Source organism: Anser cygnoides, chromosome 2, assembly GCF_040182565.1.
Source record: "Anser cygnoides isolate HZ-2024a breed goose chromosome 2, Taihu_goose_T2T_genome, whole genome shotgun sequence".
Lineage (NCBI taxonomy): Eukaryota > Metazoa > Chordata > Aves > Anseriformes > Anatidae > Anser > Anser cygnoides.
Window position 1 is genome coordinate 8,597,443 of NC_089874.1, and position 27,987 is coordinate 8,625,429.

The 27,987-nt window shown below is 39.1% G+C and overlaps 1 protein-coding gene across 5 annotated transcripts in view; it reads left to right on the plus strand.

Moving 5' to 3' along the window:
• The window catches only part of DPP6 (dipeptidyl peptidase like 6), a 553,890-nt gene that overhangs the window by 433,595 nt on the left and 92,308 nt on the right, over window positions 1-27,987 (plus strand). For all 5 annotated transcript variants that reach the window (XM_048062457.2, XM_048062459.2, XM_048062455.2 and 2 more), the window contains exons 6-7: window positions 2,405-2,457; window positions 18,111-18,192. In XM_048062457.2, the coding sequence (XP_047918414.1) occupies window positions 2,405-2,457; window positions 18,111-18,192 (135 nt within the window). The remainder of the gene's footprint in view (window positions 1-2,404; window positions 2,458-18,110; window positions 18,193-27,987) is intronic.

Genomic DNA, 27,987 nt, shown 5'->3' on the forward strand with positions numbered 1-27,987 from the left:
AATACATAAATAAATATTTACTTCAGTCTCCGTTAGTGGCTATAAGACAGCTCTGAACTCTCCAGCATGACTGCGGGGACTCTGTATCTCAAGTGGGAACACCAGCAGATGTACTTCTCAGGCTGTTCCTTTTCTCTCCAGCTCGCCACATTTCTCCACCTTGTCCGGAAGCCCTCTGTTCATACTTATTCTGGGGGCTGATTTCTGCCTCTGCTAAGAGACTATACAGTGGATTGTTACCTTGAAGGCCAATCTTTGCGTAGATCACATTTATTATATTTAGATCATTTTCTACATCCTACTGCCAGGGTACTTGAAGACAAAAGTTGCTCAGTATTTATCAGCAATGTATTATTAAATGTTAGGAAACCCACAAACACAGATCTGTCTTTCCATACCTATAAAATTACGTTGGACTTAGCGAAAGTGCTTGCAAAACACACTAGTATTTCACTATATGGCCCTATGTGGTTTTCCAGCTCTGTAGACAAAAGTAGTCCTCCAGTACATTCTCTTTAAGGAATTTTAGCAGTTTAGGAACTTCAGCAATGCTGGAATGAAAATTAAGGCCATGGGTTTCAGCAAGGTCTCCATTTTCAGCATTTTAAGCTTCAAGAGCTCCTTGGAGTCTTGGTCTGATTGGGTGTAGATGAGATAACTGTAATTTATTTGATGTCATCTGTAACAGGTGGATCTGAAAAGGACGTGTACTAAAATAAATGCTATCTTGAAAAGAATTTGTTTGTGCTACTAGATCTTCCCTGATGTAATACACCAGAGACTGACCTTGTCAGGGGAGACTTTGTATCTGCATGCCTCAAAGGGGATATGATTTTGGGATACAACCTGGTGATATCCTTGCAAGGAGATGAATGAATAGCAGAAAGGAAGGGATTCATATCCGTCTGTCATCAGTCTCTGCATTTCATAGGGAGAAAACCATTGTTGTCACCTCTATATTCTAGCAGTAGATTTTTTCTCTTATTTATTTATTTATTTATTTATTTTTCCCCAAGGAGTTTTTTCAGTAATGTGAAGAGAAACAGAGAACTTTGTTTTAGCATCTACAGGATGATGTACCTAGTGTTTCTTTGCCTCTCTACTAAGCCCCAAAAAGATGGGAGCATCTGAGACACCACTGTGCAGGCTTGCCCTTGAGAGTGACTTGCAGGAAGCCATGCTTACTTGTCTGTGATGCTAGCAGTGTGCCTGGGATGGTCACTGCTGAGGCTTGCAGTGCCATCCAGGACATCTCATGGTTTCTTAACATAAGTCAAAAATAAAAAATTAAAATCTCCCAAATGAGAGGTACCTAGGGAAAAAAAAAATCAGTATCAGACAAACTTGATTTGCAAAGAAAGTATTCAAGAAAGTTTCTCTTTTTGTCCTCTTGGAAGGAATGCTTTTTGAGAGCTACTGGAAGCCAAGAGAGTTAAAATTTGAAATAAGTGTCAAATGGAATGATTTTAATACACTTATATATGTATATATGTATAGTAACAGGGCATAATTGCAAAAGTGGGTGCCTATATAAATATGTATAAATTCATTCTTATTTAGACCTTCATGCTACTGTCCAGCCTCTTGTGTTGCTCAGTGTTTCTTACCTTGGACAACCACAGATCCTTATTAGGGAATGCATTGTCACTAGAGGAAAATAGTCCACTAATTCTTAAATCACTGACCTTGACACTGGTATTATTATTATTTACTACTTAGAAAATAAGTCATAAAGTCTCCCTATTGAGATGACCTGCCATACAAGCTGACAAGCTCCTCCCCAGGGCTCAAAGACTGAAAATTGATATGAAGATGCAACTTAGCAACTTAACAGGTCAAATAAATGTGAGGTCAGCTTTATGCCCGAAGTCAATAAGGTTTCATTTGCTGGCTGACACGAGTCTTACAACCCACTCTGAGATCACCCAGTGTCACTCCCTTTTTATTTATGTATGAATAAAGCAGAGAAATAAGTGTTATATCCCTGTTGTGTCTAGTTATAATGATGGAGAATGTCTCCAGCTAACCAAGGTGTCCTCATTAATGATTGCTCTATATTTAGCCTGTGTGGACAGCATGTGCCCCCAATTTAATCAAAGACCTGGTAGTCATGGTAACGACACTGAACATCTGGATGTATACGATTTGCCAAACTGTAATAAAGTGCAAGATGAGAAGCACACACAACAGTGCTAGGTGAATTCATGTATTGTGTTTTTCTTTTTGTTATTGTTTTTTGTTGTGTTTTTTCCTACTACAGATTTTGACGTATTTATTACAGCTCCCTAGCCATAAATACTAGATTTATTTATTTATTTATTTATTTTCAGAGAAAGAGCCCTATTAATGCAGGTGACAACTACTAATCTTTTTTTCTGTTTTGTTTCTTAATTTCATTTTGCAGGTGTATCAGCATTCGTATACGGCATATTATGTCCTCAGCAAAATACCTCATGGGTAAGCAATTATTCAATACCTTAATTTTAAAACTCATCCGTTAAGAATTCTGCAAAATAATGTGTATCATGAGAAATGGTTTCCCTGTGACAGCCCTTTACAATGGTCTGGCAATCAGCTGCAGCTGCACTGTGCTGTGTATTGTACAAAAGATGACATAGTCTGGAAACAGAAGTACTCAGCTTCCCTGGAGAACCAGACTACGTGAATTTCATATTCCAGTTTTCAAGTTTTTGGCCAGAATGTAGATATGTTGGCGTCTGGCTGAGAGATGCAGTTGGCCATTCACCAGAGTGCTGTCGGAGGATCTATCCAGGGGAGTTTAGTTCCTTAAATTTAGTCAGAATTGAGGCATCACCCTTCAGCTTTGGGTCTTTCAGCAGTTTCCCTTAACACAAACGCTCTCTCTAGCATCTCAGCTGAAAGTGGATAGAGAAATAGTCTGTTTCCAGGATCCCGATGTTGCTTCGATACACATACTCAAAATTATACTGAAGCTATGAGCCTTTGGGTTTATAGTTTATCTTTTCAGAGAGTGTGAGGTAAGTGCAAACAAACAATAATGCCACATAGGCTTTACAAAGGATTTCTATATTTAATGAGAGCATATTTCTTTACATAAAGCATATAGCATGAAAGATTAAAAGTCATAATATGTAATAAATTTCTATCACACAATGCCTCTTCCTCTTGGTCCCCCTATCTCCTGTAAGTGCAGAGTGTTTAAAAGCAATGGCAAAAAAAATAACAGTAAGTTGTGCTGAAATGTAATTTCAGTATTTATTGTGCTTGTTTACTAGTTTATCATTTCTATACATTATGGCTAAACAGGTAGCAGATGTTTGGGATCCTTGCAAAAGCTCACAAAACCTGCAAAATTTAAAAAAATTCTACCTGGTTAATGTACAAGGCAATCATAGAATCATCAGAAAATTCAGGTTGGAAAGGACCTCATGATGTCCGAACTCCAGCTCAAAGCAGTCTGCTCAGAGCTTTATCCAGAAGGGTTTTGGAAATCTACAACGACATGGACTGCACAGCCCTGCTGGGCACCCTGTCCCACTGCCTGTTTGTCATCATGGGGAGAAAGTTTCCCCTTATGTCCAGGTGATATCCTAGGATTTGCCTCAGCACACTTGTTCACACACCCACAATAAATAAATAAATAATAAAAATAAAAGCTGAAATCACTTTCTTCGGCTTCCACCAAGCAATCAAGAAAAAATACTTTCTACAAATAAATCTGTACTAGGGATACCTATTTTGAAATCTGTGAGCCCTGGAGCTCACAAATCCTGCTTCCCTACAGCATATATTTTGTGAATGGCCCACCATAAAAAATCATGAGCTCAAGGTTAAGTTGTTTCCATGTACAGGTGGAACATGGGAATTGGGAGACTTCTCACCATCTTCCATGTCAGTGCTCTGGCATCCCAGTGTGAAACATTCCAGATTTCTTCATTCTCTTTCATTCCCTGTCTCTGTCTGGTCTTCATTTTTGCTTACTGGATTTATTTCGCTTTTGAAAACTCCATCCTTGTGGCCAATATATCTGAAATTAGCTTGTGGGCTGAAAGGATGTCAAGCAAGAGGCTGAACACACAGCATGAGCACATAAGCTTTATATCTGCTCTAAACGTGGCTAAAAGCAAAGGCTTTTGAGAGACAGCACAGTTTTATCCCAGAAAAACAGTAGAGGTGAAGACAGAAGTATCGTACATAGTGTATATTAGAAATGCTAAAAATTAACAATTCAGGGATCCAGGCAGTTTGCTACTACTGCATGACCTTTCTTCATCCCTGACAATGAGCTTCTTGTCAACTCAGCCTGAATTTTATCACACACTCAGCTGTGTTTTACCTTTCTCTTCATGTTGTTTTAGTCATGGTGCAGTCAGCTGAGGGAAAAATGTGTCAGAGGAGACAAATCCACTATGAGGGGAAGATTTGGAAAATGAAATGGTGCTGGAAGGCACACAGCTGTATCAGGCACTGGGGTCCCCATGGCACTACCTAATGTTGGATCTCCTCCTGCCAGATGCTGCCTGAGTTGGAAGGGTGCCTGTGTTTTGTGTTGTGAAAGGTATGATTTACAAAGCAGTTGAGGCTGTAGATATGTATACAGGCATTGCAATCCACGTTGCAAAGTAACAATTGCACTGAACTTTCAGGTGATCATAACACGTGCTAGTGGTGGAAGGCATGGCTTATTAGCATTTCCATGGTACATGGGCATTTATCGTTCTTCTGGTATGATAAATTTTAGGTATATTTTAGGGTAGTGCAAGAAGAGAAAGGGCAGGTGTAGTGGTTGATGTTGGATATAACAGGTGATGCAATGCATCAACTGACCTGGTAGTAGAGTCTCTACTGGATGAATGTATGAAAATCTCTTCACATATTTCATATATAATACAAGATTACTGCCCTGATGGATGGGTGTGGATGAAGATCATTGAGGTCAGGACCCAACGTGTTGACACAGCACAAGGTGCAGTTCAGTTTGGTGTCCCAGGTCCTTCAGTAACAACAAAATTTGCAATCTGCAGGCAACATCATTGCCCTCCATGGGCTGATAAAAATGAGGGATAGCTCTGCTAGGGCTAACTATTAAGGAAGCCAAATAATCTAACCTGTGGCATCACTTTTTAAATAAAGTGACATTAATGTCAGCATAAAATGGTTTTTGAAGGGAAATTTCTAATTCTTCCATGTTCCATAGACTTTCCAGATTCAGGCTGTGCCTAAAGTCAAAAGGGACTTGTACAAGCATTTTGCACATTTCATTCAGAGCTTTCCATAAGTGTGATGTGCCAATTTGTGAACATCCTCAGCTGATATGTTGACAAATGATATTTTATAAAGGGTACAGGACTGTAACATTTTTCCATGAGAGCTGCTGTGAAGATGAACTCCCTGTGGAAGGAGGAGTAGCTCAATTTGGCTCTCTACAGGACAATTGGTATATGTCAATGACATACACACCAAGGATCTTATTTAAAAATGAAAATAAAGCCGAGATAGAAGAGAGGGTAAATAACCCTGCAGGGACTCTGCACAGATTTAATTTCTTCTTTGTAATTTCAGCCTTCTCACAGGCTCTTAGTAGATTCAGGCTAGAAAGCCCTACAGCTTTTGCTACACTTGCTTTCTGTTTTTTTGTCTGTTTGATTGATTTGTTTGTTTGATTGTAGCCCGAGATTTTCATTTTTCAGAGGGGAAGCAAGCAAAGATCTGCAGTTCTCATTTTCCTGGGCTGAGCACTCGGGGCGTGTAGGGGAGTTGGGTCAGTTCAGCTTTCCTGCACAGCGTCCTTTTTGCTCCTCCTGATCGCCCAAAAATGTGATCCTGGAGCCGGGTGCCATCTAGTGGAACAAACCTCTGCTCTCACTTCTCTTCCCTGGCACAAGCAGCTCTGCGTCGACCCCTTCTCTTTTCTCTGAAAGATGCTGCTGTCCAGATACCTGCTGGTAAATGCTTACAGTTGTCTGCATGACAAATGTTTTTGCAAAGCTCCTCTCATAACCCCAAAGTTGCAAGTGCTGGGTTGTAATTGCCAGCTAATTGTAATTTATAAGTATTGTGATTGCATCCCCAGGCTTAGATGTGCAATAGGTAGTTCTCATGTGAGGTGATGGGAAAAAATGGGAAAATAATAATAACCTACAACTATTTCATAATATTTTTTTACCTAGCTCTGGAAAACAAAAATGTAGCTAATACAATGTAGGCACAAACCAGCAATCTGTTTTTGTTTTGTTTTGTTTTTGTTGTTTTTAATTATATTGTGGGTTTTAATAACATTCCTCTAACTAAGTCCAATATGGATTATCTTAGTCTTTCACATGCTTGGCTGGGTTTGCACAGAGTTCTTAGTCAGTCCATGGAGAACCAGACTGTTCCTCTCACCCTGCTGCAGGATTTCCGTCACCAGTGTTAAGGTCATTTCACAGCAGTGCCTGCTGCTGGGCCACTGGTTTGTTCTGACATTGCAGGTCCTAAGCAAGAGCTAACTTTGGATTGCTATCCCATGGGGTACCTCTATCCTTAACTTTTTGCTGTGGCCAAAAAAAATAATTTTTTTTCCTAAAATTTCTGTGTTGTGTTTATATTCCTCAAAATAAAGCCCATCGTAAAACATGCATTTCCTCAGACCTCCTAGCACTCATCTCTTTCTGCACGACCCATTTCCCTCTGAGCACAGCAAGTGGCAGGGGTTAGTGCTACTCCCCTCCAGTGAAGTCTCAGCGTGGTGTTAGCACATCCAGCTAGGGCACGTCATGGCAGCTTCCAAATCTGCTTATAGGGATCAGAGAGAAGTTAATAGTTATCCCCACTCCTCACTGATTTTCTATACATGGAGGAGGAAATTGGACTGGCGTACGCTTCGTTGGGTTAAAAACTGGCTGGATAGCCAGGCCCAAAGAGCTGTGGTGAATGGAGTCAAATCCAGTTGGAGGCCGGTCACTAGTGGTGTCCTCCAGGGCTCAGTACTGGGGCCAGTCCTCTTCAATATCTTTATCGATGATCTGGATGAGGGGATTGAGTGCACCCTCAGTAAGTTTGCAGACGACACCAAGTTAGGTGTGTGTGTCAATCTGCTCGAGGGTAGGAAGGCTCTGCAGGAGGATCTGGATAGGCTGGACCGATGGGCTGAGGTCAACTGTATGAAGTTCAACAAGGCCAAGTGCCGGGTCCTGCACCTGGGACATAACAACCCCAAGCAGCGCTACAGGCTGGGAGATGAGTGGCTGGAAAGCTGCCTGGCAGAGAAGGACCTGGGAATACTGGATGATAGTCGGCTAAATATGAGCCAGCAGTGTGCTCAGGTGGCCAAGAAGGCCAACAGCATCCTGGCTTGCATAAGAAGCAGCGTGGCCAGCAGGTGTAGGGAAGTGGTTGTCCCCCTGTACTCGGCTCTGGTGAGGCCGCACCTCGAGTACTGTGTTCAGTTTTGGGCCCCTTGCTACAAGAAGGACGTCGAGGTGCTCAAGAGAGTCCAGAGAAGGGCGACGAGGCTGGTGAGGGGTCTGGAGAACAAGTCTTATGAGGAGCGGCTGAGAGAGCTGGGATTGTTCAGCCTGGAGAAGAGGAGGCTCAGGGGCGACCTTATCGCTCTCTACAGGTACCTTAAAGGAGGCTGTAGCGATGTAGGGGTTGGTCTATTCTCCCACGTGCCTGGTGACAGGATGAGGGGGAATGGGCTAAAGTTGTGCCAGGGGAGTTTTAGGTTGGATGTTAGGAAGAACTTCTTTACTGAAAGAGTTGTTAGGCATTGGAATAGGCTGCCCAGGGAAGTGGTTGAGTCACCATCCCTGGAGGTCTTTAAGAGACGTTTAGATGTTGAGCTTAGTGATATGTTTTATTGGAGGCCTTGTTAGTGTTAGGTCAAAGGTTGGACTGGGTGATCTTGGAGGTCTCTTCCAACCTAGACGATTCTGTGATCCTGTGAAATTGTAAATGACTACTTCTATGAAGAATTCACAGTTCTTACCATATTCATACGGTGTAATCAGAAGAACGTGGTAAGTAGATAACAGTAGAAATTGTGGGCTTTAGTTCAGCTCTTCCTACATACACTGCTTTATAAAATATTGCACTAATTCCCCACACTGAACTCCCATTACCTTCAAGAGAAGTCCCATGGGTGAAGTGAATGCAAAATATGCTTTGGAGATCTACTGAAGTGATAACAGGAGGAGGAACTGAGCCCATGCTTCACTGTGAGTAAATTTTCAAAGTGATGGCTGTAGTTCTCTGCAGAGCTCTCAATGATGTTCCTGTCTAATTCTTTTATACAAGCTATTGGCAGGGAACAGATTAATATCAACTAAAGAAAGCTTAATTAGACTTTGCATGTACCTGACCCTATAAGACTTTGAAAGACAAGCAGGTTTTCCTTGCACATGCACATTTTCATGTTTATAGTAAAAGATAAGAAAAATCCTTCAGAGAACTGGCTGCATTGCTGGCATCTTCCAGTTTGACTACATTTCTTCTGTTTTGTTCTGGACTAATATACCCTTTCTCTGCAGCATTCAAACATCTTTGCACAGCAAGAATCTTCCTGTACTTCAGTGTCTCCATCTGTGAAGCAAGGAGAGAAATATTGCTTACCCCACAGAGGCGATATGTGATAATTACTGTAGAGAGTGCAGCACGATTTCACTCTTTCACATTTATAAACTAGAGTCCACATTTTATTTTAGGAGGAAAAAGCACTGTAATTAATAGTCTGTTTTCAGCTAATTAAATTTTGCTTATAGGAGCTGAGTATTTTCCCCTAACAACGACATAGAGGTTGAAATAAGCCCTTATAAGAGGTATGTAAAAACAAATAGTGATGTGAAATTTGTCACAAAAAGGAAAAAGAAATGTATTGTGCAGTTTCTGAATAATTGACTACTGTGGCATATTCTCCCTCGTCCCTCTTTCCCAGTCATCAGTCTGTCTTTTGTATCATCTTTCCGAGGTGCTTTATATAGCTAATTCAGGAACCTCTGCTTTGTAATGTTATGGCTCTTGTGCCAGGCTCAGTGCCAGTATGCTCTTGTGAGCACACTCATGGTCAGATATACTTATTCAGTTGTATTTGACTACAGAAGACTGGCCCTTGGAATACAGTTAAATTTGGTAGCTTGATTATGGAGCCTGACCTTAAATCTTCCAAAGTGAATTGGAATCTTTAAGTTGAGTTTACTGGAATTTGTCTTAAGCCCTCTTGGAACTGTTGGGCTTCTTATTTTTATAATCATCTGAATTAAACACTCTAAATCACAGCGCTTGAACAGCAGTTAAATCACGTGTGTTTATTGCTTGGGAATACATTTTGTACCTCTTTAATAAGAAAGCGCCAGCATTTATTAAGCAAGGCCCTCATTTGAGCATCATTCACTTCAAAGTGGTGGCAGGCTGAAAGCGGCTTAGCCTTGGAAGGCAGTTCCAGGCAAGACTCTCAGCTGTGCTGGTGGGAGGAAAGCCACTTCAGCAGCTCAACACCGTATCATTTCCACCAGGGATCTGCCATTTGTTCGCCCATGTTGGTCACTGCATAACATTTGTAATGTGAAATGTTCCTCTTCTGTGTAGGCAAAGCACTTCTTTACCACACGCTTCTCTTTTCCAGAGTTAGTTGTGAAGTGGGTGGACGCCTTAGAAACCATATATAGCAATAATAATAAAGAATAGGCCCCTGATGGGAGGATTGGTTATTAAGAATTAAAGTAATGACTGCTGAGACTGAAGAAAAAAAAAAAAAAGACTTAGGTAATTAATAGTTAGATGCAGATGTTGGCAGCTTAGCAAAGAAAAGCCCAGCAACCAATTTTCTGATGTTACTGAAAAGGTCAACAGCTTATGGCTCATCAGAAAACTGGGGAGGAAAAAGAAAAAAAAAAAAGATTTGAAGCAAAGTCTCCCATAGCATTTGTATGAGGCAGCATCCCCTGAAAATGGAGGTAGGATTCCTATTAAATTCCATTCTTGAATAAAACTTACAAGGTCGCTGAATGCACACACAGCTGGACCATAGAGCAGCCTTCCAGTACCTAAAGGGGATGTACAGGAAAGTTGGGGAGGGATTCTTTGTCAGGGGGTGCAGTGATAGGACAAGGGGGAATGGCTTTAAACTGAAAGGTAGGTTTAGATTAGATATAAGGAGGAAATTCTTTACTATGAGAGCGGTGAGGCCCTGGCCCAGGCTGCCCAGAGGAGCTGTGGCTGCCCCATCCCTGGCAGTGCCCAAGGCCAGGCTGGATGGGGCTGGCGGCAGCCTGGGCTGGTGGGAGGAGTCCCTACCCATGGCAGGAGGGTGGAACTGGATCATCTTTAAGGTCCCTTCCAACCCAAACCATTCTGTAATTTTGTGATTTCTTAAAAGTGATAATACTGCTGTTGGTAAGAAATAGAGATAATGGCTCTAGTAAGTGTTTGCTTTGTATATTTTATTGGATAAGAACATGCTCTATGTGGGTAGAGACTCTTTAAAATAATGTTGTGTTTCAATATTTCTGAGAACATCCACACAACCCTCCAAGATGATTTTTATCCCATTGACGTGTTAGAAAATAAGGTTTGTTCAAAGATTCACGGTTTTCAAAACTATTTGGAGAACACTAAGTCATTCCAGTTTTATCTGAACCCCACTAACATGAACTGTTAATTATCATAGAGCACAAGCCCAATATTCAATCTCTTGCCCCAATTAAAGGTGTGATCAAATGTCCAATGAGGTCATACTGTAATGAAACACTTCTGCTGGTCCAGTAGTGGGGAGATCACAGCTGCATCTTATTTTATGTACTAATAATCCCATATTGCTCTCTGCAGGCACCACATCCTGGTGCTATATTTTCATTAGATTTTCAAAGTCAGACAAGGTCAGCTGGATAGAAAACACTAAGGTTTTATCACAGACCTACTTTCCTGGAAACTGACAGAGTTACTCTGAAGAACCATGTACTTTTATCCTATTCTCATTATTGTTGAGATCTGAACTAGGTTGTTGAGATTGCTTACTAGGTTGGTTGTCTTCATTTTTATTTTTTTTTCCCCTGTCTTTTGGATAACTGATCTTCCCACAGCTATTGTGATGGCAAAGCATCTGCTATAATTCTGTCTAATCTTCTTGATAGCATTCAGATATTTGGATTTTCTCTTTCCCGCACCTTTACTGTAGTTAACTAGACTTGAAATCCTGATAAATCCAGTGCCTTACCTCATGCTTTGAGTAGCTCTGAGATCAGAGCTGGCTGAGAAATCTCAATAGAGTCAGAGAAAATTACTTTTAAGTGGTTCTGTTTATCACCTCTTATTTTCTCTTTAGGGGACAAAATAATACTCCAGGGCCAAAAGTGTTTTGTTGTTGCATTTTGTTTTGTTTTATGAAGCAAAAATCCCCTCTATAACTTATGATTTAGAGGGGTCACATGAGAAACACGATGTCATCCTTTTAAAAATACTGTTACCAGTATCTAAAGACCGTTTCCACTCTTTGCTTACTCAGGGAAACCTAGGGATTTTGATAACAGTTTGCTGTCTTCCAGCCTGCATTACCGTGAGTCCTAGCCATGCACCAGTGTCTGCTGCATTTTTTAATCAGTTTTTGTAGACCTTCACCAGAAAGAAAAGCCTGTGCCTTCAGTTTACATAACTCCCAAAGCAAGTTGATGGCTTCTTTTCTGACAAGTGATTGATTTTAAAGTGGTATTAGTATTTTACAAGCTTTTGCAGGTCTAGTACCAAATATTACATTGATGGATGCTTTACAAACAGAGGCAAACTATAATCAAACAAACCTCTGAGCTCTTATTCTTTCCTAATCTGACTGAATTGCCAAACTGGGGGCAAAGATGTTTTAGATTCCCTTGCTTTTTGTCTTTTATGCTCTAAATGCATGACATTCATTCATCTTGGACAAAATGCTTGGTGAGCTCAGTTGTTTTTAAGAACAGCTGAGATGTTTTTAAGAACAGCTAGATGATTGGATGTGTATCTGTAGTTGAAATTAGTAAGTTCAGATTGCTTTTCTTACCTCCTCCTACTGGAGCACTGAAAAGCACTGTAGAGGAAGTATGTGTGTGTGTGTGTTTATGCATTAAATATTTAATAGTGGATAAGCCTACCTGAATGGAAGAATTTTCCCCGTCTATTTAATCACTTTTATTTGAATTCCAGATGTGTCTTCTGACAGTCTAATTTCTTGATTATCTTTCTGGCAAGTCTTTGATTCTCATTTTTATTATATTTTATACCATCTCTCTAAAAGTCTCTATAGGGCTGTGTGTCTCCTGGGAAGCAATTTTCTTAATGACACCTGTCTCTTCTTCTCTTTGGTGAATACTGAAATAAACAAGTCATTTAATTGTTTAAGAATGCTTTTTTTCTCCTTGAGAAATGGCATTCACGCTTCTTGAAAACCTTCCACTCTTTATCCAATCTTATCTATGATTCTTTGTTCATTTATGAACAGATATATTTTATTTTCTTTTATTTCTTTTTGCAAATTTCCTCCAGTTCACTTTTGTCTTCATCATTCATCAAAACTTTTAAAGTATTATAAAGTTTTTAATTCTTTGTAAACCTTCCACATTTCCCCTTTCCATGGTGGTTTTTTTTTAATCTTTCCTTCCTTCTTCCCAAAGAAGAAGAAATCTATCTAAGTTTCTGTGTGATTTTATGCTATTGGAAGTAGATGTGAAGACACCAAGTTCTAGTTCTGAGAATGATAAGTAGGATAGGCAGTTAGGTTTTTACAGCTAACCATGAAAAACTCTTAAAGTACTGTGAGCGGACGTGTTTAGGGCTGTTATCTTTCAAGACATTCAGTGCTCAGTTGATGAAAATAGCAGAAGCAGGTATTCCTTTCTTCCCCACATTTGTTTTGTTTTAATTGTCTTTATTTCTTTGAGTTATTTGCATATAATACTGCAATCTTAAAATGTTTTCTGTATTTTCCAAAATTATGTCCCAATTAAACAAGGGTATTCAAAGTTTTTCTCAGAAACTCATTCCAGCTCATATATTTAGCTCTGGTTATTCTTTTAGAAAACAGACACGTGGAAGTGGTCTTTAGTGAAAATTGTTAAATTTTTATTCACATTGGCCATACGTGCAAAGAATTTCATGCAAATGTTGTTGTTTTATATTGGAAATTAAGTTAAAAAGTTATTAAAATAGACCCAAAGAAGAACAGCCCATACCACACCCCAGACTTTTACTGTTTTTGTGTTTCAGACTTTTTCAATCTGGTATTGTGATATATTTTTCTTAGAATATTCTTGGGGTAAAAGGAACCTCTCACTCAATTACAGTGGATTTTTTATTTATTTATTTATTTTGTTACGTTTCACTTAAAGTACTTACTATAGAACAGTTTGTCATGTTTCTTCTCAAAGGGAGACTCAGTGCCATAAAGTCTTCAGGGCAAACCTGTGTTCTTTAGAATAAGAAAAATTGTCAGAAGGAACAAATTAATTGAAAAAAAAATCAGCAAAAAACAATGCAATCTCATTAAAACTAGTTTCTCATTAATCACAGCATTTTTTAAAGTTAAAACAGGCAACCTGATATGATTGATTAGTTTGTTTTATCCTACATAGATATTTTGATCTAAACTACAAGTAAAAATGATTTGGTAGATGGCATGCAAATTGCAGTCAGGAATGTTCCTTGTTCAGAAATTTTGAGGGGAGACTTTTTGAGTAATGAGCACTCATGTAAAGAAATGAGTAAATTTCTCTATTTACTGGTTCAATAACCTTTTGTGAACATTGTGCTGAAATCATCCCTGTGTCTGGAACAGTTTAACTGTCTCTGCTCCAGATGATATTGTCTTAACATGGATGAATTTATACAGCACATGCTGTTTCCTGTCTGGCTTAAAACAACATTACTTTTCCCTTTTTTCCCAGGCTTTAAAATCAATCATTTTAAGAGATGAAATAAATATCATCAACCCTTTAATAACCCCATGCCTTGCCATTTCTTTGGCTGGAAATAAAGGTTATAGTCCCTTTTCCATAAGGAAACAGTGAAAGTGGTGTAACGACACAGTGAAGCTAGTTCTTCATGCAGACCCATAATAGGAGATATACAGGCTGCACTCAGAACAACCCATTTCCAAGTCAGTATCCTACACAAATGAGCTCACAGGGGAAGGTTCAGATCCAAACAAGGCCTGATGATGAGGGTCTGTGAGGAACACTGGCTCTTTGGAGAGGCTGAGATGACCTATAATATTGATTGATTCAAGAAAAAATACAAAATAATTTTAAGTAGGATACTTTGAAGGAAAAAATAAGTGTGACACTATGAGAGGTGATAGCTTCTCAGCAATAACACAGCTCCCAGAAGAAGCTGGTTGATGAGACCATCATGAGGTCACGTGTAGCATGCAGTGCTTGGACAATGGGTGAGTGCTCCTGGGTTTTTGGTGCACATTTTTTCCAAGTCCCTTATGACATTTTTACTGAGGAGAACTGCACGTCTGGAATAGTGTGAGGAAATCTGAGGTGTGTTGGATAGCGGCTCTCCAAATGTGTGATTCAGTTTGTGGACCAAAATGAGCTTTCCTGGGAAGAGCAGTAGAGGGTTGTTCCCATTCCACACTGGAGAGGCACTGTAGGTGAGTGTTCCTCCTCCCACTATGGGAGATACACTCAGTTTGTGTGGTGGTTTTACCCTGCTGGGCAGCTGAACTCCACCACAACCCATCTCATTCCCCATCCTCAAAGGGAAATGGGGAGAGAAGAAAGTATGCTGGAAAGAAGAAGAAGGTTCACAGGTTGAAATACCCTTGAGATAAGGATAATTCATTAAAAAACAAAACAAAACAAAAAAAAGGCTGTGCGGAAGCACACAAGGAAGAAAAACAATTATTCTCTACTTTTTTCTCTACTTCCCAACAATGAGTGATGTTTGGCCATGTCCTGGGAAGCAGGGCCTCAACAGCCACTGCAGGGAAAGTTAACTCCATCCCAGCCAGACCCAGAACAGTCTGTAACTGGGTTGCTTGGAGATGCCAGGGAGGCAGTCCATGTTCATTCCAGCACAGACCATGCACCCAGCATCGTCCAAGCAAGTGTCTAGGAATCTGCTCTTTCATGGTAGGGCCTACAATTAGGTGAACTTCATTTTCATGCCATCTTCAGGCACGCTGCCAGTCCAGTCTCACCAGGCCACTGACAATACAGCCTGTGTGCTGATCCCTGAAGCTTCTCTGAAGGCTGCTAGATCATGCTGAACAAGGAGAGATGTCTTCTCAGACCCCTTGCAGGTGATGCTGAAGTTCTCCACAGGTGAGGGAGTGAATGGTTCTGTTCTCAGGAAAAGGATTCTCTTCAGTCTATAAGAGATGAGGAACATGTCCATCTCTCGGGAGTGTTCTGGGGGGAAGACTTAGACTGCTTTTATATCCCATGGTAGAAAATAATAATTAAGAGCATGAGGATGGCTGCCTGGTGTACACCTCCCTCCAGTGGTCCAGGTCATGCTCTGAACATGCCTGCTGTGATACAGTGAATTTAGAGACAGTTTATGGGTTTGTATGTGGTTTGTATGGGTTTGTAATGTGGTTTGTAAATCAGGCACCTCCAGGCAATATGCTATTCCATCAGTCAGCCTTCTATCTGCATATTTATCAAAAGGTTTCGAGGCAAACAAACAAGATTATGGTAAAAGAAAAATTTCCCAGCCATTGTGAACAACATAAGAACTAATTCAGTAGATGCAATGATATTTTTCCTCAGAGAAAGGGAAGATGACTTCGCTTTTTTTTTATATATATATGTATATATATTATTTATTTATTTATTTTTCTGCAGCAGAGCTCTTTGCTGGTAGCCTGAATGCAAGCGTTTTACCTTCTGTCTTGTCTTTTACCTTATCAGCTAGCAAAGCTGTTTTGTGCAGCTTTTCTCATTGCATTAGAGTTGTCCTCTTCTAAAAGATGATGCAGTGAGCAGAACTGACAGGACTTGTCTGGGCTCTGGTCTGAATTATTGAATGTAATTGGTACGTCTGTCCCTTAGCTCTGTCTGGGTTATCTGAAGCATTACAGGTTGTAATTCTTACAGTTTGTCTAATCTGTTTACTTGGTGATGGTATTTCCTCCCTCTATTTGTAGTATCTTGCTCCTCTTCTTACTATGGATAAAAACAAACCAACCAACCAACCGACAACAACTAGATAATTAATTTGTCAAATAGTGAAGTACTTTTTTTCTACCATAAGAGGTTTTGATTTGATTCACTAGTTTTCTCTCTTTTTCCTGCACTCAGAGGTTACTCTCTGTTGAGATAATCAAGATAGGTAACCAAAGAGATTGACTCTTAACAAGGAGAACTGACTTGAAACTTAAGCAGCTAATGCATACAAGCTCGAAAAGATCCAGAATAGGATCTTCTGTTAGTAGTAGTTCAGTATGACTGTTACCTGTTCTCCTATCCGTATCTTACAAAAGTGACTTTAGGCTTCCTGCAAAGACCATTAATCATGAGAAGAAAAGATGTAGTTATATTCCAGCAGCAGCAATCTAGGGTGACACATTGCTGGTAGAGTCAAATGCTGTTGGGGCATCCTGCAATACACTTCTACTTGAAGGGTCAATGCCTCAGCAAACCACTCTTGCCCCTCCACATCTGCCTCAAACCTGTTGTTGTGAGTGCTATATTGTTCAGTCAGCTCCACAGACCTCTTCCCAGAGACATTACGGGTTATGATTTATAACCACTGACCCTCACCCTGTAGCAGGAGTGTGGAAATTGCCATTCCAACCACAAAAGTTATGGAAGGGGCACTGTAGGCTTTGGCATCTCCCCTTAGCACACCTCATTTAAGGTCTGCCCTGATGGCCTGTAGCTGGCCTTTGAACAGGCGTTTGCAGGAAAAACACCTTTTTCACATTTGATAAACCACACAAAATATATTTCTAAACACTCCTCTTGCTGCTCCCTTTGGATGTGCTGTGACAGCCCTGGTGCAGTGGGATGGTTCTGCCACATGAGATCCGGCACAAATGGGCAGAGCTGGAGTGTAGCCATGGTATAGCACAGCTCAAAGACCAGGCAACCAAGTGCGTTCAGTTAACATCTAGTTATTGCATTCAGGTTTGTTCTGTTTGGAAAATATTATCTGGAAAACATCACCTTTAACAAAGTAATGAACACTGTAGTGATGCCTTTTGCTTAAGGGCTAGGCAGACATTGTCTCATTTCTCTGGTTTTGGGTGATGTTGGCCTCAACTTGCCTCATTATTCCTTTCTATAGACAAGTGATGATAATACGCTTACTTTTTAAAGCTGTTTGAGGTCTGCTAGTGAGACATACTGTATATGGGCCTTTTTAGTGCTCTTTTTCATAGAACATTACTATATACAGAGTTGTAGCAATGTGACTTCAGAATATGAAATGTAATTATTTGTGCTGAGTATAAATTCCATCAAGGCAATGGAAGAGTTTTACTTTCTGTGCTGTGATAAAATAATATTATGCTACTCTGACATTTACCCCCCCAAAAAAAAATAATCCTTTTTCTATATTGCATTTCCTGTGTCTCACTGATGTTCTGCTGCAGAAATGAAGGTAGTGGATGAAAGAACAAGAAAAGCTTTTTGATTTTATTTTCTAAAAGATTGAGATATTTGGTATTAATAGGAGCTTTTGCCTTCAAAGCCAAACTGCGTATCAGTTCTTATACAGTTGTTAAGCATTCCTGCCATCCTGTTCAAAGGAAAATTATTTGGCAGAAAAGCCATGAGATGAAGAAGACATTATATTTTTCTTGTGGCAATATGTTTGAAATATATAATTATTGTTTATCCTTTGTGGATATCATCAGTGTTGATAAATACAATTACTTTGGTTGCCATCCCTTGACTAATTCTTAAGGCTTAGGCAAGTCGGTGGTGGAACTAATGTTTAACTTCATGTTAATAAGAAACAGAATTTGTCAGTTAAAAGTTTGATCTTACCAATGCTTGCTAGTAGTATAGTGCTTACCATATGGTAAAATGTCTGCTAAAATATGGCACCAAATATTAAGTGATTCCTCCTGAAAGATGTCTTATAGAGTCATGGTGGTGCCAAAAGAGGGTGTGCACCAGCTTAAATGAGGACACTCCTGAAGGTGAAATTTTATTTTTCTCTTTTTCCAGGGATCCCCAGAATTTGTATCCCCCTGAGGTCAGCAATGCAAAGCTTCAGTATGCTGGTTGGGGTCCAAAAGGGCAACAGCTGGTAAGCGAAAGAACAAACATGTAAATTAATTCAGAGAATATTCTGCTAACTAGATTCTTGAAACCTGTGTGTTAGCAACTAGCATCTCTTGGGATTTGTTTTATCATGTAAATTATTTATAAAATTGCTAAATATATACATTTACTGCAAAGTAATTGTGGCTAAAAATACAGGCAAAAGATTTTATGAAAGCTCTTTGAGAGGATGCACCTGCCTCTCCCAGTATTGGACACAGGACAGATTTATAATAGACAGTATGATTTAGTTAGTATATTATTGCTTCACAAGGGTGTCTCCAGATGTGCAAACTTGGCACTAGAAACATTTTAAATCTAGAACAGATTTGCTCTGAATTTGCTCTTTAGTTGTCTGCAAAATGGACAAAAGTAGAAATGCATTGTAGAAAGTTTTCAAAGCATGCTTTAAGAAACAAACAAACAAACAACCAAAAACAGCTTGTTCAAGATTCATTGTGTTTCACGGAGCCTTTCATGCTGCAAAAGTTCTGAAATGTCTCGTTTTGTTCCCTGGCTGCTGCCATCTTGGATTTGCCCATTATTTACAGCACGGATTTCCTGGCTGTGTCCCCTGGCTTCATTTCCTGATGCAAACCCAATGTAAAGAGATAGCATATGCCAAACAATCTCTATTGTAACAAGAAAATTAAACATGTCAACTTCTTTTTTTGATATGGAATTTTAATACCAAAAAAAAAAAGAGAGAGATTTAAAAGTAGCCAAGGAAATCTAACATCTCTCTCCTGTCCCTAATGCTTTCTTCAGGGTTTTCTTTTTTTTTTTTTTTTTTTTTTTGTATTCTTAACTAAATTGTTTTCAAAGTTTATTATTTAAGAAACTGCAATAGTCATTGCAAGTCTACATACCAGCTTAGACGGAAAGTAACAGCTACAGGAACAAGAAGGTCTCTCCTCTGCTCCATCAGGAAAATCAGGCTTCAGAAAGTCATTGACCTCAAATCTGGTAGGAGTGGAGATGCAGCAGCCTTTGCCTCTATGCAAAATGACTTCAGAGAAGCTCGTTTTTCCTCATTTCACCCACATATGTGCCCTGGTTCTGTCCTCTAACATGTTCCATTTCAAATTCCTTAGCCTGCTGCCCAACAGATCCCTGCTGAGCAGTTTGTTCCAAATCACAAGAGATTGAGGTCTGATGCTGACCAAACTCTCTTATATTAGTGAAGACCAATGAGTTCACATCTTTAGGCTTCTGGGTAGCTGATAATGCACAATCAGCTGAAAACACAGCTAGAGACTGCCTCTAGGATATGGCAAAGAAAGCAAAAAGAGAGCAGCATATATTCTTTGCTCTTTGCTAGTGTTTTCTAAGTCTAACACACTAAGCTTCGCAATATATAACAAAAGGTACATCTGTTAATGGAAAGATAATACTGAGTTGCATTAGCAATTTTCTTCTGTTCACAATGACATCTCTCTGTCATATTTTTTGCTGTGGACTTATGTGCTTCGGCACCCTGAGACTCTGCATGTTATTGACTCACATTTATGTTAGTTCTACCAAGCTGAATGGATGTATTTAATATCCATCTTAGAAAGAAGATTAACTTCTTTCACACCAAAGATAAGATGACCAATCTACTTCCTCTATTGCCTTCTTTCCCAAAGTAACATAACTATAAAGAAAGAAAACATATTCATATCAAAATGGACAAATTATGTATACAAAAAAGCAATACATACAGTTCAGGAGAAGAAAAGGCTTTCTAACTCCCAGCTTGATCTTTTAATACTGAAATAATTGATACCACTTTCCACTGTTTTTTATTAAGACTGCAGTAAAATCTTAATTCCCTAAGACATCAAGTTTGGTACACATTCCTTCTATGGGATGCATGGCAGATTTTTTAAAGTAATTTCAAATATTCCTATAACCATTTAATTTTATGTGAATTTTGGAATTATTTTGCAACAGTTGATTTGTTCTGGATGTTTCTTTTTTGGCTTCTAAATATGTAAATCTGCTGGCCTGTAATTCAGTAGTGTATCTATTCATAGCTAATGATCAGAAGAGAATTGCCAAAGAGAAATAAGCTTTTCTCAAAAAAATAGATAAGAATAAAAATCTGCCAGCATTATAAATGAGATAAAGGGAATATACAATGCTCAATCTTCTGAACTTCAAGACTAATTGAGTTACTCAGAATATAATTTCCAGTGAAGTTATTGTCTCCTTCTGTGAGGCCAACATCGAGTGCAAACACAGAGAAAAGTCAGTCTTTTCAGATGTGATGGTGTGAATGTTTGCTAAGTGTAGGCCGGGTTGTGTTGCAGGAGGAAGGAAATGTTGTCAAGTGGGATAGAATGAAGTTACATGCTGGAAACTGTGTGTTGGCTCCCTTGATCCTGGGAGGTTACAAGGACAAGCACATGTTAGAGTCCCAGAAAAAGGTGGGAGTGAAGGGTGAGTGGGTTTGTATCACCTTGAGGTACCCTAGCTTTCAGGAAACTAAAAGCTTTTCCATTGAAATCTCCTGATTCATTCTTTGGCAATGCAAAGGAGAGGTAGGACAGATGAGTAGATGGTTTGGTCCCACAACTTTTGCTTTCCATTTTTTCTTCCTTCCAAGGGCAACTTTTGGTCACCGTCTGACCTCTTTCTCTCTTGCACGTCTAATCATTCAAAAAGAATCAAATCTGAAACAGAAGAAGCCTGAATGATCTGCTTTCTTTGTGGTTTAGAATAAACAGCAGAACTCCTTGTGGTTTAGAATCAAGAGCGGAACTTTCCCAGGAGCAATTTTCTATTTATCTTGTTTTCTTTTGTCCTTATTTATTAAATTATATGGCAGCTTTGAGATTATGAACTCCTCAGAGCATGGTTCTTGACTTCTTAGTAGCCTGTAGATATGCCAACAGGTCTATGTAAACAATGGCAGATACTGGAACTGAGAAAATCTATGTCAGGAGATCAGAATGCAGAAAAACCATCACTTCTGGCATCTCACAAATATATATATATACATACATATACATATATATATTCTTCAACCTTTCTCAGATTTCAGCCAAAGACTTAGCAAGTTAAAAGTCTAATAAAACTCGTGGAAGAGTCAGGCTTTTCTTCTGAGTCAATAGAAAAGGAGCCACCAACTTCAGTACAAGAGCTAAAACATTCCCTAGATGTGACAATTATTAAAGGGCTCCTTCTTCTCTTTCATCCTATGATATGAACCATTATTTTTGCCTTTGCAGAAAGGGTGGAAAGCAGTGTTAAACTGGAATAGCAGTGTGATATATTCACTTTCACTGGGTGTACATGACTGTGAAAAGGACTGAAAAAAATCCATTTTTTCCATGATGCGTCAAAAAGCCCAAAGTCCTTCTTAGTATGCAATGGCATCAGCCCAGTGACCTTGAGCATGTTGCTTGGTGGTTTTCAGTGAATAGGCTGGATTTCTCTCAAACAGAATCAAAGCATGATGCTCTTCAGCAACATAAGGATGTTGGTGCCATGATAGAACTGCAAAAAAAAAAAAAAAAAAAAAAAGTGTTATGCTCTATTTTTGCCCTGTTCTGTGTATGCTTATCTTGGATTTCCTGTCCTTTTCTGATCTCGCCATTTGTGACTCAACAAAAACATACTTTCCTCCTGATGGAGTTTCAATTCTACCACAAAACAAACAATCCAACAAACAAGAGAAAAATTTCTCTTAATTGATTTTACTGGAATATTCTAAGAGTCTCATGTTTTATATCTTTAGATTTTTAGAGTGGGTTCTGTACATGGGCATGTACATGAGTTTTCTATAGTATATTTTCCCCAATATTGTCTGTGCAATGGTTAGTCGTTACCATCACACTGATCTGAATTTTCATAGAATTTGTGAGACTGACAGACTCAGGCCTCTCTATTTATCCAAAAAAAAAAAAAAAAAAAAAAGGCAATGATCTTTTCCTGGTTTGCTTGTCTGTGTGGCTGAAGTCTCCAGGAGCGAGACCATCTAGTGCACGTCTGTAGCTGAAGTGCCCAAAGAATCCAAAAAAAAAAAAAAAAACCAAAACAAAAAAAAAACAAAAAAAAAAACACAAGAGGTTTTCTGGATGCTTTTGTCTAAGTTACTCCAAAATGAGCACATCTAGGTTTAAAATGTTTGCTTCAAGGACACGCTAAGGATGTACTTGAGCCCTGTTGTCATAAGGAAGGCCCAAGCTGCAAGACTACTTTAATAATGTGCAGTGAGTATTCACAGTGCCAACACTAAGGTACAGTTCGCAGGAGTTGTTGAATTCCAGCTGTCAGAATAATTTCTGCCATGCTTCTATTTTCTTTTTTTTTCTTTTTTTTTTTTTTTTTATGCTGTAACAGTCCTGACAGATATTAATGATAATGATGACACATCAGATTCTGGGGGATGCAGTTCTGCACAACTTTAGAGGCAGCAGTTATAATTCAAAAACCTCTCTCACACATCATAGTATTTACTCTTCAGCAAAGAGAAACATTTTTGTGAGGTTCTCCTGGCCAGTCAGTCTTCTACTGTTTCCACTATTTCCTTAAACTATCAAAGTCATGTAGGAAAAGTATTATAATTGTATTTAGCTGCTGGAAGTTTTGACTGACCTTACTTTTACTGCATACCCACAGAGTGGTCAGAAAGGGTTTCTTCTGCATTCAGAGCCAATAAACCATTTTCAGTGTCAACTCTTTTGGAGCAGGAGCTACCTTTTATTCTTGCAGATTATGCAGCAATCAAGTGTATAATTGGTTCTAAAGTAATAAAAGTTATGTTTCACAGCAGGTGCAATAAGAAATCTCAATTTCAGTGAAATGCAAATACCAGGGGAAATGAGGAACAAGTCTTTCAGTCCTTACCATGTTAGGACTTTGCAGGTGCTCTCAAACCATGAATGCTAATGCTGGTAAACAGCTTGTTGTTATAGATATTGCTGTCAAAAAAATAGTGCAATGCAATTTAGAGAAATATTGGAGTTAATTCATGTATAAAAGGTTTGAATGATAGATCCTGCTGCACAGGGCCAGAACCAATCCATTTAATTTGTTATCAAATCATTTCAACACTGTAGCATAATGTCTTGCTAACTAGGATATCTAGATGCAAAATGCTGGTTAAGTGATGACACTTGGAACTAAACTGGAGTGACTCCTCTAATTAGCAGTTTTTTCCTTTTCTGAATTTGTGCCTGTTATGCCAGTTTGGTTCCAGGCAGAAGGGCTGCATAGATATCAGGTGAGGAGGACAATTTTCACAGGAGGTACTGAATCATCCGTTGTTGTTCCTAATCCGGCAAAGCATTTGAACTGCTGTGTGTATAATTGTTGTGGGTCTATTTGTTTTCACTATTATTTCATAGATGTTTATATCATTATCTTTAAGCTGCTGTTCTCTCACCTTTTCTTTTTACAATGATCTCTGAATCTCTATTTAGCTGTGGTCTGCTGTACTTAATTATTCTGGCTTGATTATCTTGTTAGTTGCAAGGAAGAAGTGGTTTCCTCCTTTCTAATTCCCATATATGCCCTATTCAGAGTTAGAGGACAGCTTTTTGCATGATTTCTGCATTCTGGTAAAAGCGTGAGTTTCAGAATAAACCTTCCCTTCATCCCCTTTCCCAGTGTTAGAATACAGTTTTTAGGAAATCCCCAGTGAAATATATTACACTGAAAAAGTAGTGTGTTTTTCTTTTGGTTGGTTGGTTGGTTGGTTGATTTTTTTTGCTTCCTTTTGATGCTCTGCTCTTTGGTTACAGTGGCCTTGGTGCCCTATTTTTTATTTTTGCACATGCTTTTCACTTCCTCTGACATCAGTAGGCTTTATATGTACAGTTCTCATTCACTAAAGGGAATGTCTGGCATGCTCAGTGTTGTGAGCTCTGCTGAAAATGGTTGTGTCCTTTCCCATTTCAGCATTCTTGGTGATGTGTTTTCACCAGTGACAAAAGAGTAAGGCATTTAAGATAAGTGAAGAGGATTCAATAAATGTTACTGAAAAAATGATACAGGTGATTACTATATATAGCTTGTTGCCCTTTCTGTGGACATGACGGATTTCAAAGAAAAAATTCAATTGACGATTTGCCATAGATGTTTCACCAATAAATCAGAGAAAAATTCACTTCTCTTACATCTGAATAGGAGAGACATAAGATGATGAAGCATTTAGGGCACCACCCCTGGAGGATCGCCACTGCTATAGATTTTCTCGATGTCTTTGTAGATGTTACTTTTTCTGGTTTAGTTACAGTATGAAGATGGCAATATAACCGTACCCCCCAGTGGACTTAAAGGATTAAAACATTAAACATTGTGGACATGCACACACTGAGTATGTTCCTACCAGAAATTCATGTATAGATGGATTTGCTAGCTCAGACCATTTTTTCTTTATGTCACAGAGCATCTTGTTGTACTACAAGTAAAGTACTGAATTCTCTTCCATTATATGTTACAGCATCTCATTGTATGCTACTGCAGTTGCACAAACATGCAAAATTCCTGACAGTGCAACATACTAGCACACGGTCATTTCCACTGAAAATAATTCCCTCCTTGAGATCTAAGATGTTGAAATTCCTTTAACTTCGGTTGTGTTAAAGGGATATTAAGCATGTATCTTCTGGTTAGGAGCATTTTTCATTTAAAAGATCTAACATCTAGAAGTGTATGCTTGGTTCTGTACATAAGTGTTTCTGGCATCTTTTACAGCTGTGGTTTGTAGACATAGTCCGTTAAAATAAGTACTTAGGAAGTTACAAGAGTTGCTTTTGGAAAGTTGCTTTTTTTTTTTTTCATGAAAATAGTTTCCTTTTACTTTATAAAGCAGCAGTCATTAGTAACAGTATGTTTAAATACTATGTTTTAAGACAGGGCAAGCAGACTAAGGAGCACAACCTAAGAGACTGTGGAACAGCTCACCTTTGTTTACAGAGGTGGTCTTGCGTTCCACAGACATTGATCAGAGTTATGAGAAAACTTCAAGAACAATACCGTTGGGTCTACTAGTACATGCTGTTCAGCTCCTGGAATAAATGCTGCTGGTTTCTGTTACTAAACAACATATGAGAGAGGAATATTAACTCTGCAAGGACAGTCGTGTACCTGGAGGAAACCAGTTGCTATTTTTTTTTATGCTGGCAAGTAATCTACATGCTCCTCTTAGCTAGATATTCATTCTATAACACAATAAAATAGTTAAAATGAAACACTGTATCATCTCACATTAAATAATCTAATTTATAGTGATGTTCTACATAGACATCAGTGATATTAGGTTACAGCATACAAGATAATCCATCAAGCAGAACTTAAAAGCAGAATCGGAGCTCCATACTAAATGGTACATTTACTGATACATACTTTAATACAACAAGGCAGTTATAAATTAAAATAACCCCATTAGAATCCAGGGCAAGAAATTCCAAGCAGACATGGTTCTCTTTGTCGATGTGAAATAAACCCTCTTTTCTTCCTCGAAGAACAGAAAATAGGACAGAATATTTTTCTTAAAACATACCTATTTTTAAATCTTCCAAGTCATAATAATTGCTTATTTGGCTGGACTCCGGTGGATTCTAGGTGTGATTAGAATCTGTACATGTTATGGACTAGCATCTTCACAGAATATAAATAGAAATAGATTGTATTTGTAATGGTGAAATGACAAAAATATGAAGAAGATTGTTGAAATCTGAGCAGAATATTAATGCAGTTAAGGACTTAGGCTGGGAGAATGAAGACAAAAATCTCTTCTGTGTCCATTTTTTTTGTTAAAAAAGGGAGTGGGAGGAGGGGGGGAAGTGTGTCTCTAGATCATAGAATTCAGTTGTTACTCCTATAGGCTATTATACAGGACTTTACCTTGACTGCCAGTTTAGATTGTCTCTAAAGACCTTAAGAACCAGAGGATCTTGCAAACTCTTCTGCTTTCCAAAGGGAACCTTAGCATCTCTTGAGGAAAAAAACTCCAAACTCTACTGAATACTATAGACATAGATAAAATCACAAATGTGATTTTAGTAAGGTTTATGTAAGATTATCATTCTTAACTGTTCCTAAGGAGGAATTGCAATATAAATTATTTATACAAAATTCTTAATATATATATATACATATATATATTATTTTTTCACAGCAGACTTGTATTTTCCCTAGACTTTCCCTAAGCATTCTTGTTGTCCTTCATGTCACTTATAGAAATCAGCTCCAAATAGGCTTTGGTTTTCTGAACCGCATCCATGCACAGACAGTGTCTCTATATTCCTTCCAGCTCATCTGTCCACCTTCTTCTACCTTTTGTATGCTTCCTTTTAATGTTTGAGTTGGGTCAGGAGATCAGTGGTCATCCACACAGGCTTTCTGCTACCTTTGCTTGGTTTCCTACAGTCAGAATTAATCATTCTTAAGTTTGGAGGAGGTGAAACATGAAAATCCAACAGCTTTCATATACCCCTCTTCCCTCCAGAGCCTTGTCTCATGGAATTCTTCCAGGCAGCTCCCTGAACAGGCCAAAGACTCTTCTCCTGAAGTCCAGGGCTGTCATCCATCTTTTTTCCTTGCTTCTTATGCTCGTGATCCTGAACTACATGGTGTCTGTGGCCAAGCCTGTCCCCAGCTTTCACATTCCCTGCAGTTTCTGCAGTCAGGTCCACCTGTGATGTTTCAGTCATCTGCCCTTCTCTAACTGCTTGTTCGTGAACACAGTCTCCACCCATTCCTAACTCCTGCAGGCATCTACACCAGCACCGATGATAAGCCCCAGCCATCCCTGTAACCCCAGACCTGGAGAGCCAAACCCTCCCTTGGGAGCTTCTTCTGTCTCAAGGTCTTCAATATGCGAGGGTAGTTGCTCCAGTCAGTGCTGGATACCAAACCTGAGTTGGTTACAAGCCACAGACTATCAGAGCTATCTTTACCCAGAAGCCACAGGCACTCTGATGTTCTTCAAGGTTTCCAAGAGCCTCCAGTAACCTAGAGGAGCTCCAGAAGATCAAGAAGTGAAGCCTGGAACCTGCTGTGCAAATTGCTGCATCTGGGGCAGCCGGGATCGTAGAAATAGAAAAAACTTCATTTGAAGACGTGAAGGAATGTTTTTCCATTCCATCTGACTTCTTAGTCTCTTTGTTGTCCATGGACAATGAAAGCAAAATTAAGGTCTTAACATTTATTTCACAAGGCATATTTGCACATTTTACAGGTGATAACTCTTCTGTGCTTCATTTGCTAGATGCTGTCACTGCATGCAGAAGTATTCGTCTTTTACAGTTACTCTGATGGTTTTTCTTTGCAGAATCAATTGCATTTCCTTTCATTGCATTGATCTCCATGCACTTAATCTCTTACACTACTAATATCAGATGCGTACAAGCCTTCGATCTCCAATGAGGAGTCATTAATACTATTTTTGAAGTGTTTATGGATCAGCACGGTTCTTACATGCATCAATCTGTACTACTGTATTCTCAGGTTTTAGTAGTCCCCTGGGGGCAGTTTCGGCTTCTTTATCTTGAAAGCCTTCCCACAGAATCATTTTAATACCGGCATAGTCCTTGCTTTGGTCTATAAACACCGCCTTTGCCCATTTCTAGGTAAAGGGTAAGTAAAGTAAACCTTACCCCTGCCTAAAGAAAACTTTGTCTGCGTGCTGCATACCTTCAGAAACTGCTATGCCTTCTAAATCCTTGGCTTTGGAAGAAGTTATCTTCTTTCTTTGATTTAAAGCAAAGCTAAATCCTTGTATGAAAAACTGAAACTGTAGCCTTCTCTGTCAATAATTTATCAAGATGTCATTCTCTGCAATGTG